General features: G+C 38.1%; 1 protein-coding gene and 1 non-coding gene across 19 annotated transcripts in view; both read right to left on the bottom strand.

Moving 5' to 3' along the window:
* LOC116540158 (coiled-coil domain-containing protein 144B-like) overlaps positions 1-15,441 on the bottom strand; it is a 56,589-nt gene that overhangs the window by 36,858 nt on the left and 4,290 nt on the right. For 16 of the 18 annotated variants that reach the window (XM_032263518.1, XM_032263532.1, XM_032263519.1 and 13 more), the window contains exons 4-6: positions 13,654-13,760; positions 12,189-12,326; positions 9,555-9,625 (exon numbers count right to left, since the gene is read on the bottom strand). In XM_032263518.1, coding sequence (XP_032119409.1) covers positions 9,555-9,625; positions 12,189-12,326; positions 13,654-13,760 — 316 coding nt within the window. The remainder of the gene's footprint in view (positions 1-9,554; positions 9,626-12,188; positions 12,327-13,653; positions 13,761-15,441) is intronic. The other 2 variants (XM_032263521.1, XM_032263531.1) reach the window with 2 other exon arrangements.
* On the bottom strand, positions 10,690-10,794 carry LOC116540173. Its single transcript, XR_004264339.1, has one exon. It is a non-coding gene; the product is annotated as a U6 spliceosomal RNA (small nuclear RNA).

Below are 15,441 nucleotides of genomic sequence, written 5' to 3'. Positions count from 1 at the left end.
CACACACACACACACACACACACACACACACACACACACACACACACGGTCTGCTAACCAGAATATCTGACTGGCTTAAAATCATCAGTATAGCCACACTACGATGAAATAATTAAAGCACAGCTCACATGTTGGCAAGTAAAGTTTGTCTTATCTGATAAGTTTTGTTGCTACACATTGACCTTACATTCTTTCCACCTTCCTAATACCCCACTCTTCTTTTTCTGAGGTATTGTCTCATTTTACCACCCTCCATCATATGCACCTGCTTCTTTTCCCTTCATTTGCTCCCTACACTCTCTGCCTTCCTCGTTCTTTATTCCCCCTTTTACTCTTATCCTCTTCCTTCTAATCTGTCATTGCATATCTAGGGTTCAATACCATCCACAGTTCCAGGCACATTCACTGGGGGTCTTGGAACATATCCCCCTTGGATAAGGTCAGGAAACTACATTTTGTTGTGTCACAACCTAACTTCTCCAGATCTTCAGTTAAAACTGTTCAGTTTAGGAAAAAACACCCTAGCACAAGGAAGCTAGGTTTATGGGTACTGTGCTATGTCATATGGCAAAACATAGGAATCAGACCAGGGACAAGGATCTTTGCAAAGACTTTTTACTGCCAGTAGAGAAGAACTCAAGGGAGATCAGTGTATTCACTCTCAGTAATCCTCTTCTGGGGCTGATGCTGGTTATGTTTACTTACTTCTAGCTATTTTCTCTAGCACAAACAAGGCTCAAATTCACTCCCATTTTACCTCCCACGGAAAGAACCACTGGAAAGATCACTCCCTTAAAGAGCTTATTCACTCTGAGCCATACCACTCATTCAGAGAGAAGCTCAAGAAGAAACACTACCACAGCGGTGGCAGGTTGCCAGGGAGTGCGATCTGATAGGAAAAATACATATGAACACAACTATCAACTCACTCAAACTACCAGAATGTGCCAACAGTTGTTGCTCTCGCTGGCGAAAACAAAATTATTTTTCAGTTCTTGTAAAGCAAAACACTGGCATTTCCTATGACAAGGAATCTAACTGTAGATGAGCCATGTTATAATAATATAGACTGTTTTCAAACTCATCCCTAAAAGGAAGAGAATCAGTGAGGAACATATTTATTTTCACCTGTCATATTCACTGCCTGGTCTTCTTAAATGCAAGGTAAGTATGCAAGACTTAGTGATTCCAGTTTTATAAAGTCCAGCTCTTGAGATTATCCCATCCCATTGCTAGAGTCTATCTGGACCCATCTCCTGCTGTGGAGTACTGCATGATGCCATTTTTCCCCTCTCTCCCCCATTACATGGCAAATGTCTATAGAAATCACGCTTTCTCAGCACGTCAAGTCATATGTCATCAGATCCTATGCTGATGAACAAGACATGAGGAAAACAAAGGCAAGGACAAAGAACATCTAAAATGACAGAATGAAATTACCATGGAACTTTATTTTTTAAATGTTCAAAAAGATATCCACTCTTTCATTCCAACTATATGACAAGTCTGGAAAAAGCAAAACCGTGGAGACACCAAAAAGACCAATGGTTGCCAGAAGCCAGCGGAGAGGAAGAGATGAAAAGGCAGAGGACAGAGGATATTTAGGGCTGGGAAACTCTTTTGTCTATGATGCTACAAGGATATATACATGCCATTACACATTTGTCCAACAGCAGAGAATTTACAACACCAAGTGTGAACCCTAACATAAACCGTGGACCTTGGGGGTGATGTGTCTGTCCAAGTAGGTTCCTCAACTGTAATTCTGATGAACTCTGATGGGGGTACTGATAATGAGGGAGGCTACCCATATGTCTGGGGTCATGGGGAATATGGAAAATCTCTGTACCTTCCCAATTTTGCTGTGAATCTAAAACTGCTTGGAAAATAATGTTATGAATTTTAAAAAACATACAGAACTTGCTATTACCCTAAATCATAAAAAGACAATTTTCACCTTGAAAACTGTGAATCACTAAAGATCAAGGTAACAGAATATGAGTATAAGCTCCCAAATTGAAGTATATAAAAACACATAAAGCAATTAACTGCATAGGCAAAAAAAAATGATAAAAATCATTGACTATCTAATCATTATTTCATAATTATAAACAGGGATTTAATACAATAAGAATCAAAACTGGTACATCCATGTACATAAAATGAAAGACAACTTTTATTCTAATTTTAAATCAGAACTTATTATGCCCATTTTATCCACAATTTTACTGAAAGTTTAATCAGATTAGGACAGATTATAATTACTTAATATTGCCATAGTAACTTATGTACAAATACCTGTTAAGTATTCACCAAATGTCAAAACTGTAAGTAGCATTGCTACTTAATATGAATGATGCAACTGAAACAAGTACCATGTTATGGTCTATCATTCTATTATTTGCTATCATATTACATCAGATTTTATGATAACACCAAAAATTTAGTCAGGGCCATAGCTGCTGGGCAGCAAGGATTTCATATAGCAGGCACGAGACAGCCATCCTTAGAAAGACTTGCTTGCAAGGCTGGTTCTTGACTGGTGTTCAGGACCTTGAATTTGGAAGGGCTCCCACCATTCCCTAACTTAGAAGAAGGGAATGGCTCACCGCGCCTAAACTGTTTGTGCAAATGCAAATGTGGTTTACTATGAACAGTTCATTTCCTCCTAGGAGTCTGGAATTTTGGTACATGTGAAGGAGAGGAGAGGATGCCTATGTGACTAGCCTCCATCTAAAACATGGGTGCTGAGCCTCTAAAGAAACTCTGGTAAGGTAGACAACATTGTACATATGTTTTCAAAATTTGAGGCTGGGGGAATTAAGCACATCCTGGTAACTACACAGGAGATGACTCCTGTAGCTTGTGCCTGGCTTCCTCCAGACTTTGACACATGCACCTTTTCCCTTCTCAAATTTTGCTTTGTGTCTTTTCACTGTATTAAATGTAATAAATCAAAGCTCCAAGAATGACTGTCTGCTGAGTCCTGTGAGTCCTTCTCAGTAAATTACCAAACCTTGGGTGGTCTTGGAACCCCTGATACAATTGCATTATATAATTTTTTTTATTTTTTAAGTTGATGTGTTACATGTGACTACAATCAGAAGGCTATTTCACAGAATACCTTTCTCTAATATACTTATTTTTTAGTTTTTGACATTTGCCTTGGAGATCCCTGTACTTCCGTATCCACTGAACTAAAGGCATTAAAAATGCATCAATGATGTCAGAAAGTAATTTTAAAAAGCAACAATCCTATATTAACCCAATTAAAAAATAGAAAATCTTGATGATTGACAGTATGTTCTATACTATAAAAGTTTCTGACACAAAAAAATTAAAAGATCATAGTAAATTTTCTCCAACTCGGTAGGAGAGTTGGAGGGTCTCTTTTATAATAATTGTGCAGCAGGCCAGGTGCAGTGGCATACATCTGTAGCTGCACCTATTCAGGAGGCTGAGGCAGAAGGATTGCTTGAGGCTGGAAACTAAGGCTACAGTGTGCTATAATCACACCTGTTCAAAAAAAAAAAAGTCCAAAAACAAAAAGACTGCATCCAAAATGTAGCATGAATTATCCATTTCTCCCTCCAAATAGTGGAACTGATCGGTAAGGATCAACAGGACTTTTAACTTATCTGGCCAGAAGAAGAGACTTATATACAGATAGTTAAAAATGTGATAATCCAATAGACCACATATTCTAGTTAAATCACGGATTACCAATTTCTGAAGAAATGCAATACCAGAAAAGCACTTCACATTTAAACTATGTCAGATAAAACAATTTGTATTTCACAACCAGAAGACACTTAAAATCTTGGCAGACCATCATCATTGTGTCATTGTGGTGCAGATATAAAGAAGTGTATTTGAAATGTGTTCTAATAGTATTTTTTTAGGGATAAAATTCAAAAGGAAGCAGTAAAAGCAGAAGTATCACAAGGGTAAATGAAAAGGGAACTGCACTAACAAAGAGTCAGGTATTGACTTTTCTACTGATGTGACCAGTATTCCCCAAATATAGAAATACTATATTCAGCATTTCACTGTACATTTTTCTTCAGGACATTATATTAGTTTCCTGCAATAAACTATTTTTTTAATGTTGGTTCCACTAAAGTGCTGGTCTGTAAACTATTTCTAATTAAAACTTGAAACTTTATCAAAACGTCGCTATATTATGATTCCATGTCAAAGGAGGGATACATATGTGCATCTGATAGTGGCTTCCAGTTGCTGCTGTCAGATGTTTGTTTGGGAATGCATCCAGAAGACTTTATCAAGGATTTGAGTACAAAACAAGCATTTCCACAAAACAACAGGTAAGACAGACTACACTTTTCCTCACATAGGACCTTCAGGTTTAGACAATTCTAGGAAAGTGGCGGTACATGAACTCACCAGTCCTGACCATTTTCCCTGATCCTGTATAGGGAACTGCTGCAGTTACAAAAGTTAGGTAGGATCTTCGTAGGTGTATTCTTCCACATTTGAACCCCAGAAGTACTGATCACATAATCAGCTGACCCTGCAACTCTGTGATTGTTCTTTAGAAGAAAGTACCACTGAAAAGCTTTTCTCTCTGGTTTTTTTTTTTTTTTTTTTGAGACAGAGTCTCGCTCTGTCGTCAGGCTGGAATGCAGTGGCGTGGTCTTGGCTCACTGCAACCTCCACCTCCTGGGTTCAAGCGCTTCTCCTGCCTCAGCCTCCTGAGTAGCTGGAACTACAGGCATGCACCATCATACCCAGCTAATTTTTGTATTTTTACTAGAGACAGGTTTCACCATGTTTGCCAGGATGATCTCCATCTCTTGACCTTGTGATCCGCCCACCTTGGCCTCCCAAAGTGCTGGGATTACAGGTGTGAGCCACCGTGACTGGCCCACTGAAGAGCTTTTAAGAGGTTAACTCACTTTACTTTTTAGTAGTCTGACCGGTTAGAATTGATACTCCCTCCCTGAAATTCTCACCTTTGTAAGTTTTTGCAACATCCCTTTTGATTCCTCTCCTCTTTCTCTTTAGCCACTGCTCAGGCTTCTTTCTTAACTCCTCTGGGAAATGCTGATATTCCTAGGGTTCTGTCACTGGCCCTCTGCTCATTCTATACCTTTTCCATCATGGATAAGCTCACTCAGATCTATGATTTTGCCTCCGTTATTCCAAGTCTGCATCTCCAACCTCAGAGTTCCATCTCCAGCCATAAATGCCTATTATCCAATTACATACTAAAAATATCCTACATGGACATTCCAGTAAACTTAACAATGCTGAGAGAAATGTTAGTCATGCCTGTTGACCTGCTGCTCTCCTTTACACACCTGAAAACTGCCTACTCCTTCATGTCCCGGTTAAGTGCAAGGGCACAAGCCAGAAACCTGAGAATCATCTGAGATTTCTCCTTATCCCCTATTTTTTACATTCAATAATCACTAAATCATTTTAACTGTACCTCTTTTCTGCATCTGCTTTATATTTCCACCACCACACGTTTATTTTATGCTTATATTTCCTAGTTAAACATGGGTTCTTAAGTAGTGGCTTTTATAGGGAAAAAGCAACTATTAAAGTTATTTCTTAAATGGAAAAAAAAAGTTTAAGTAAAATAAATTAAAAATGCATCATGCCAAGAATGAGACCAACATTTTTAAATGAATAACTGAGCTCCTTAATCTTCTTGATTTCACCAGGACTGGTTGAAAACCTCACAACAGACTGCTACCAGTCTGAGGACAGGACAAGGAAACTATAGCCCTGATAACTGCAAACGCTTCCTTTGTTTCCCTGTCTCTTTATATGGTTATCTTCTAGCTGCCCTCCACATGAGGGGGTCAGCAAACTACAGGCCATGGGCCAAATCCAGTCTGCCTTATAGTTTCATAAATAAAGTTTTACTGGAGCTCAGTTGTGTGTATTTGCTTACGTGTTATCTATGACTGTTTTCATGCTTCAACGGCAGGGTTGAGTAGGAATGACAGAGACCACACGAAAGAGCCCTGTACAGAAAAAGCTTCCCAATTCCTGCTTTATACCATAACCAGAATGCCCTAATACTCAAGTCTAATTGTGTGACTCCCAGCTCACAATTGTCCAATGAACCCCTACAGTAAACATTGCTGTCTCCCTACCCGATTCCCTACTCTGTCTTGCTGGAGAAACACACGTCTATTTGGGTATTTATCAGGCCAATAGCCCTCCCAACTCCAAAAGAAGAAATGATTATTCTAAGCTTATCACAGTAATTACATTTGCTTTCCCAGTGCCTGGTTTAGGAATGAGCATGTGGTAGCCAATAAAATGTTACCGGAAGTCCACTGCATGCTTCTGAGTCTTCTCCCTAATTAAAAGAAACCTGTAAACAAAAGCCACCCTTTCAGCCTTCAGATATTGTCAGTGAGACCATGATGTTTGGAGCTGCTATTAATTAGCCAGCCATGAAAAGAGACATGAACAAAACACTGTGATATCACTGAACAGTCAAAACAACTCTGGTCCCTAGTGTTTTAGCCACTGTTAGTTAGGTCATCTAGTATTTGCAGCCCAAAGCATTCCACCGGGTAAATTTCCCATGGCCTACAGGAAAAGATCTACTCATTTCTACAGTATTAAAAAGTCTGGGCAGGGAGTGGTGGCTCATGTCTAATCCCAGCACTTGGGAGGCCAAGAGGGATGGATCACTTGAGGCGAGGAGTTCGAGACCAGCCTGTCCAACATGCCAAAATCCTGTCTTTACTAAAAATACAAAAATTAGCTGGGCATGGTGGCTTGTACCTGTAATCCCAGCTACTTGGGAGGCTGAGGCATGAGAATCACTTAAACCTGGGAGGTGGAGTTTGCAGTGAGCCGAGAGAATGCCACTGCACTCCAGCTTGGATGACAGAGTAAGACTCTGTCTCAAAAAAAAAAAAAAGAAAAGATGTCTGTCATAAGCTTGCCTTAGGTATTCACTTCATTCCCAACCATTCATGTCTTACATGATTTGCACTTGTAAAACCGGACTGCTCATAAACCCTGCAAAGTTCATTCAAGCATCTGACTTTTGTACTTGCTGCTCCTTCTGCCAAACACACAATCTTGTTAGATGTTCCTTCTGCCCACATCATCCTTCTGCCTCTTTACCTAGAAAAGTTCTACTTACTCTGCATGCCTACCTTAAATCCTACCCACTGTTTTACAGCTTTCATTCCTCACCACATAAAGTGTTGGCACATATTTAACACAATAAATGATCATCATACGCTTCAGAGGGCATCTAGCCCACAGTAGTAGGCACTGAATAAATAATTCAGCAAATAAATAAAATGACAATGATAATAACAAGATCCTGGGTTTTTTTGTTTTTTTCTTTTTTGAGACAGCGTCTTACTCTGTTACCCACACAGGAGTGCAGTGGCATGATCATAGCTCACCATAACCTCAAACACCCAGGCTCAAGAAATCCTCCCACCTCAGCCTCCCAAGTAGCTAGAAACACAAGCACCTATCACTGTGCCCAGCTAATGTTTTATTATTTAAAAAAAAATTTAGTAGAGACGAGATCTTGTCATGTTGCCCAGGCTGGTCTCAAACTCCTGGGCTAAAGTGATCCTCCCATCTCAGCCTCCCAAATTGCTGAGATTACAGGCATGCACCACCGTGGCTGGCCCTGGCTACATTTTTTAATGTTTGTATTCTGTAACATTAGAAAAAAAGTGCTTAGTGTCTAACAGACATTTGATAATTATTTGTTAAGTGGACAAGTGAATGATTTCCTTGGAAATTCTGTTGAAAAAAACACAGAAATTAAATAGAGAAAGTTCTATTATGAGCACCTCAAAGACTAAAACTATGTCTATTTCATGTTTGTCTCCAATAACTTGCAAAACCTAACTTACAGAAGTTCTTTGATTAATATGTACTAAATTAAAGGTGTCTTCTTACAATTCAGATTGTCCAATGCATGAGGCATCACATCTCAGTAGCACAGTAGCATTTTTGTTATTGTGAAACATTTTTATACTTTTATTATAATTTGTTGAGCCTAGAGTTGGGCTATTTGAATATTTATTATGATAATCTTTTGGCTAATGGTAACAGGATATCTTGTGCTAACAAAATTATTGTTATCATAACAACTAACCAGCAGGTAGAAGAACACATCTTGTTCTAATGAAGTAAATATACCTCATTCGATTTCAGATTGGGGGAAAGTCAATAATAGTGAGACCTTGTTGGTTTATAAGTATGTAACACAACCTGTACTTCTCAACAAGGAATTGCTTTTCTGACTTCTGCACTCAGTAGATATCTTTAAAAATAATTTCCTATTAGTATGCACACTGGGTATGTTTTGCAGGGTTTTTTTCTTTTTTGGAGACAGGGACTCACTCTGTCATCCAGGTTGGAGTGCAGTGGCATGATCACAATCATAGCTCACTGCGACCTCGACTCCCAGGCTCAAGTGATCCTCCCATCTCAGCCTCCCAAGTAGCTGGGATTACAGATGTGCACCAAAACATCCAGCTAATTTTTTTACTTGTTTTTGTAGAGACGTGGTCTCACTATGTTGCCCAGGCTGGTCTGGAGCTTCCCAACGCAAGCAATCCTCCCGCCTAGGCCTCCCACTGTGTGGGACTACAGCTGTGGGCCAGCACACCTGGCAATTTTGCAGTTCTTATTGCTGTTTGTTTATGGTGCCAGAAAGGCAGTGTTGATTTTCCAGTTTTGAAACTACTTTGTGTTACTTTAGTGACACAAGTCACTATGTAATACTGCTAGCCTTTGAACAACACAGGTTTGAACTGCAGGGGTCTACTTATAGGCAGATTTTCTCCCACCTCAGATAGCAAAGACCAATCTTTCTCCTCCTCCTTAGCCTACTCAACTTGAACACTATGATTAAGAGTTATATAATGATCCACTTGCATTTAATGAATAGTAAACTTACTTTTTCTTATGATTTTCTTAATAAGTTTATTTCTCTAGCTTCCTTTATTGTAAGAATACAGCATATTAATACATACACCATACCAAACACATCTTAATTGACTGTTTATGTTATCAATAAGCTGCTGGTCACCCTCTTGGGGGACTCAAAAGTTATACACAGATTTCTGAATGCAGGGGGAATCAAACATCCCTAAATCCCATGTTATTAAGGTCAACTGTGATTGATACTCATTTACTAAACACAAGCCATTTATTTTAAAAATTAAATAGAAGTTCCAATTTCATAACAAGTCTAATTCATTATAATGTGACCATAAAGAAAACATACAACTTACTAACTTAAAAATACCTTTTTGTTATTTAAACGAATATATCATATAGGATTTTAGGGACCATAATTAAATAATTTTTTTCAGACAAGATTGTTTAAGATAATAAATGACCTGCAATTAACTTTTTAAATAATTGAGAAATCTAACCTACCAAGAAAGAAATTAAGAGAAAAATATACAAGCAACTTACACACACAGGGCTTTTAAAAAACTGCTCTTCATGATCAAAACTTCCTTACTCTTACTTTTTTATCTATAGGACCAGCCAAAATAATTCACTATCAGAAGTCTTACCTGGATTGTTATTTTGAGGAAGACTTTTGGGTGTCTGTTTTTCCTTATATTCAGAAATTAGTTGCTGAATGCTATGGATAAAAATGTAATAAATGAAATTACTATTTTAAAACAAATGAAAAATACCAAATATATTAAATTTTTAGAGTATTTCAAACAATATCAGAGTTAATATCAGGACTTCATCCTATATACTAATTTGCGAGTTCTACCAACTTCTCTTTAAGCTTTTAAAGAAGAAAACAAGATGAAGTACTCCTAAATTGAAGGGAGTATGGCTCAGTATAAATTAACTCACATTCGCCTGACATAATGGAAAGTGTCCTAGCTCTGTTACCAGCAGCTACTTATTCTCCAACAAGGCGCTTCTCTTAGGCTCAATGTATTCTTCTAAAAAGCAAGGATTTTACTGGCTTATTTCACTAGGTTGTTAAAGATTTAATGAAATAATGTTTTGAAAATGCTCAGATAAACAGTGAAGCAATGAAATAATTTGTTCTTGAACTTTATTGCCAAAACTATTTCCCAATGTGTATTTTTTCAGAGGTTCTAAAATTCCCATTGCAGTTTTCTGAAACTGTTATTAAGTCCTAGTTTTGCTTATCAGTTGTTCCATTCTTTGTGGCTTATAATTCGGGGCATCACGACTATTTCATAGTTTGTAACTAAATTTTCTTATAAATATATTATTCCATCAAACTAGATAACATCACTGTCCACTACGACTGACCTCATCAATCACACTAAGGGCAGAAAGCTAACAGATGTCAAGACCTAGCTTGGACTACTGTTCCAGACTCAAACTCTGAATTGGCAGATCTTTGTTAGAATGATGCTCAATCCCCATGTTAACCTCCAACTGACATGGAAAACAAAATTCTACTTTTATTTTTTTCAGTTCCATGAAAGAGATGCAAGTTGACATTCTCTCATTTCTGAGATACATACTAACAATATATTTGCACACACATCCCACACGTTACTCAGCTTAATTCTCATTCCATAGATCCCCTTACTGCATATTTTTGTAGTGAAAATCACAATTTTAATATGAGGTTACACCCAATTTGCTTTGACTCACACCGTTTCTTTGGAGCTAGTCAGCAAACAGTCAAATGAACTTCCAGTGACAGTGCAAAATATGGACCACTTCACAGATCTGTACATCATCTTTATGCAGGGGCCGTGCTAACTTTCTCTGCATTTTGTTTCGATTTTAGTATATGTTTGCTGCTGAAGCAAGTACAAAGCTCTCCTTTTATATGTGGATACTCATGAGTCATGAAAGAGGCTTAGCTCTGTTAAATCCAACTAACATTCTTGAGACTCAGAATTCTGGTGATAGCTTCCTGCTACAACTCTTGGGAAGGATAATATAGGACCTTCCACGATCTAAGAAAAAGTACTATACTGGATATACAGGGCTCTCAGCGTACAGATCTGGTAGCACTGAGAAAAGGAAACTCATCTCTTTCTGCAACATTATTTGAACTGAACCCGAGGGCCTAAAGGATAACTTAACATAAAGCTCTTGGCTAAGCCTAAGCTAAGATGTTGGCTCCACCTAGGTTCTGAGTGAGGGATGAAGGGTCAGTTGGCTCACTATGTATGTGGATAATGCCAGGAGGCTCAGCTGCCAGAGCAGGATGCTGGGAACAATGCCTGAGCATACAAACATATGCATGTGAAGCAAAAAAAGTTTAACTTTGAAATCTATGTATGGATCACCATGAAGACTTGAGGGCATCCTGGTGGCAAAGGTCAACCATTACTGGACTGCAGGACCAGTTTCAATGCAATGACACAGCAACAGAAACAACAGCGGAAACAACAGGATGATTACCTTTTTCTTCCCTCCTTCTGACATGCAAAAGAGGGGTGTCTTCTGAAACTTACAGAACCCCACAGGTTCTGAAAAAATTCAAGAAGGGTAGAGGAGGCAATCCCCAGAAGACAGTACAAAATTTTCTGCCAAACTGGACATTTCTTTTTTTTTTTTCCTTTTTTGAGACGGAGTTTCGCTCTTGTTACCCAGGCTGGAGTGCAATGGCGCGATCTCGGCTCACCGCAACCTCCGCCTCCTGGGTTCAGGCAATTCTCCTGCCTCAGCCTCCTGAGTAGCTGGGACTACAGGCACGCGCCACCGTGCCCAGCTAATTTTTTGTAGTTTTAGTAGAGACGGGGTTTCACCATGTTGACCAGGATGGTCTTGATCTCTTGACCTCGTGATCCACCCGCCTCGGCCTCCCAAAGTGCTGGGATTACAGGCTTGAGCCACCGCGCCCGGCCCAAACTGGACATTTCAAGACCCAAATACCTAATTAGAAAACCCTAAGCTGTGACACTATTTTTATCTCATGCATAGGGGTTACACTTGGAATGAAATGGACAATGCTGGGATCCCTAAGGATAAAGGTCTTAAAAGTCCTGAGATAAGCCTGCACCCTTTGCTACTTTTAACTGGTTTGGCCTTTTGCTGGATTTCAGGCTAATGACATAGACTAATTCATTGCCACTCCAAAACTACCTGAACCAAACTATAAAATCTCACCTGATGTATACAATACAATCAATATAATTATTTTAAACCTCAATTTAGTGTTAACTAGCCTTTTAATGTAAATAAACACTTACCCAGTAAACTGATTAAAAATTGCATAATCTTCCGCAGTCCTCCCAAACATATCTTGAGAAGAGATGTCAATATTTTGCTGCAGAAGGCGGCTAACTATGTTTGCTGATCCACACTGTACGGCGAGAATGAGGGCTGTTCTAAAATGACAGAGCGATAACTTCTCCCTTAGGAACTGTAATAAAGCTATTTAAAAAGCTTATTCAGTATACTTTACCAACTTAATAGCTTGCCTGTCCATGTAGAATTAAGCATTTACTTGTACTAACAGACACCAGCACCTTGGGTGCTCAAGTGTTCATCTTTGTAAATTACCACCAAGGCTAAAAGGAAGGGACAAAGAGGAAGCCTCTTGTCCCAGTGGGGTATGTCATAGTAGAAGTTACTAATTTTCAGTCCCCTGATGAGCAAGAAACTATGCTGAGGTCACTTATCTAAAGTACGCAAAGATTTAAGTGAAGATTTCACCACTGCTTCCCTAGACTGATATGCTGTAATTCGAAATCAGCCAGGGGTCAGATAAGTGAGAGCTATCTGCAGGCTGAAAAACAATAATATCAATAACAATGGTAATACTAGTAGTCATAGTGGTTTCAGTTACTGATACTGATAAGCATGTGCTAGGCACTGAATTAAATGCTACACACACAATCTTTCTTACATACACAACCACCCTGGAAGGATATATTAGTATCCTCCTTTTAATACAGAAAAACATATTTGGTGATGAGTAATGTTCCCAAGGTCACACACCTAGCAAATGGGAAAGCTAGAAATTTAAACTCAGTCTTGTGTGAATCTGAAGCCTAACTCTTTTCTCTTTATCATCCACCTATGAGTTGTCTTCATGAAAGAAAAAGTTTATCCACTGAAAACTGTATTTTCTCCCTCTGCCCATACCAATTTAAAAAACATCAAAATACATTAGAAGTGAAAAAGGAAACCCACATATCTGGTAATGGCAACAATTAACAGTCATGTAGAGATAATCTAACATTAATATTCTTCAAAGAAATAAAGCAAACAGTTATCCAAAAGACAAAATTATTTTTAACTCTATTCATGTTAACAGAGTATGTTTAAAAGAAAAGCATGTAAGAAAGAGAGATTAAAAACTACAATAAAAGGGTTAAGAAATTCAGTATTGAGTCATAAAGTAAAAATTAAAAAGTCCACACTCCATAAAACTAATAAACTGACAGGAGACCTCTTTAACTAACACAAGATCATATGAGCCAAAACATCAACTTACAAATAACAAACACCAGTCAGTATAAGAGAAGATGAATCCTCCTATACACTGTTCTTCATGTCGCCCAGTCCAAATAATTTTCCACCAGATGATTTGTGTTTATATTTTTTACTATATCCCAGTAATTTTATTAATCTTTTTATTAATTTAGTATTTCTGACTTGAGTGACTGTTTTCACTCCAGAACAACACTGAGGGTTAAAAAAAGAACATACCTTTGACACTTATTAACTGCAAGTAAATTTGCTGCTCTCTCCAGGAAAAATTCTACCATTTGCTGTCTTTTTCCGCTTATGGCAAATAGAAGTGGTGTGAGGCCATTCTGTAACACACCAACAACAATTTATAATTCACAAAATTCTTATTTCTCAACTGGACTGGAAACCTTACATAATATCCTATAGACTTAAATGTATAACACAGAAAGTAAATTAAAAATAGCCTCTTCCTTCTCACTCCTCTGTTTTCCCATGTGCTGCTCCTTCCCTTACAGGCCACCCTCCTCTGCCTCACCACATCAACTTGAGTCATCTCCAAAACTCCCTTCAAATATTACTGGCTCCAAAAATCTTTGCTTCTATCACAGTATTTAGCATGGAATATTTTAATGGTTGTATTGCTTCCCATGTAAACCAAGAGCTTCTTGGAGGGCAGGCTCTTTATCGCTATATATGTCTCTGTATTTATCTCCATATTTCCAACCCCTGAGATATACCAGTAAATGCTTCAAGTATTTTTACTAAATTAATGATCTAATATATTTGCCTTTAGATCAATGTTTCTTAAACTACATTCCAAAGAATACTTTACCAGAAGTTATAGACTGTACCCCAACAGGAAGATTCCACGATCATCTACATTTGGAAAATATTATTAAACAGCACATTATATATCCAGTATTCAAGAAATCTCTTGAGCTTTGCCTAATCCCTATTTGGCAATACTTTCTTTGTGGCAAACATTAACATTTGAAGATTTAGAGTTTCCGGAATACAGTGGTGAGAGCTTTCCAGTAAAGGTGGGTGTTTCCTCCAGGTTATACAAACTTCCTTAATTCTCTTCCATCACTGGTGTCAGGATCCCAGATGCCCAATGTCAGTGCCCAGTGTCAGGCCCTTCTGCTACAAATGGATCACTAAGAAAATGGTCTGTGAATTACAGAAATCAGCTTCAAATGAACTTCCATTGCTTATTATTAAAAGGCTCACAGGTTTTCTCCTACTACAAGAGGACAGATTTTTCCTTAGATGTTAGAAAGCACAGTATAAAATTCTGTTCTTAATTATAATCCTCAGACCCTAATGCATATCTACTATTAAAATTCTTTGTTAATTTTGTTTTTATTGCCTCTTAAAACTATCTTTCATTTTAGGCAAAATGTAAATCAGAAATACAAATACAATGGCTTATCAATAAAACTATCTAAAATCCATCTATCTGGATTGTTTCTATAATAATGAAAGCCACTAAGTCACCTGCATTTCTAAGGGACAATGCTGAGGAGAAAAATATAATGTTTTTTTTTTGCAATATGAACAGCCCAGCCACCTATAGCCAGAAATAACCCAAACAGGCTTACAGGCATGCTGATGGGAAGGCGACTCTTTGTGGTATCTATAAAGCAAAAGAGTTTTTAAAAACAACTTCCAAATCCTAAAGTTCAACCCCATTACTAAGGGATATCTACAAAATACAGAATATATATTATAAACAAATATAAACTGTTTTGAAAAACTTCAAATCTTTATCAAAATATGCCATAAGACAGGAGCTGTAAACTCAAATCTTACCAAGGCAAAGGAAGTGACCTGAGTGAAGCACCTAGGTGGGCGCAGCAGCAAACCAGAGAACATATACCTCATACGAAGGGGCAACCTAGTCACAGCACACCCAACAGCGACATGGGCTCAACCTGGTCGTAGCACACCATCAGTGACATGGGCTCAAGGGACAACAGGCTTGATTCTTTTTTTTTTTTTTTTTTTTTTTTTTTTTTTTTTTTT

The sequence above is a fragment of the Sapajus apella genome, unplaced genomic scaffold (genome assembly GCF_009761245.1).
Source record: "Sapajus apella isolate SASKATOON/1434 unplaced genomic scaffold, GSC_monkey_1.0 scaffold136, whole genome shotgun sequence".
NCBI classification, from domain to species: domain Eukaryota; kingdom Metazoa; phylum Chordata; class Mammalia; order Primates; family Cebidae; genus Sapajus; species Sapajus apella.
This window is presented reverse-complemented; position numbering and strand designations above follow the sequence as displayed.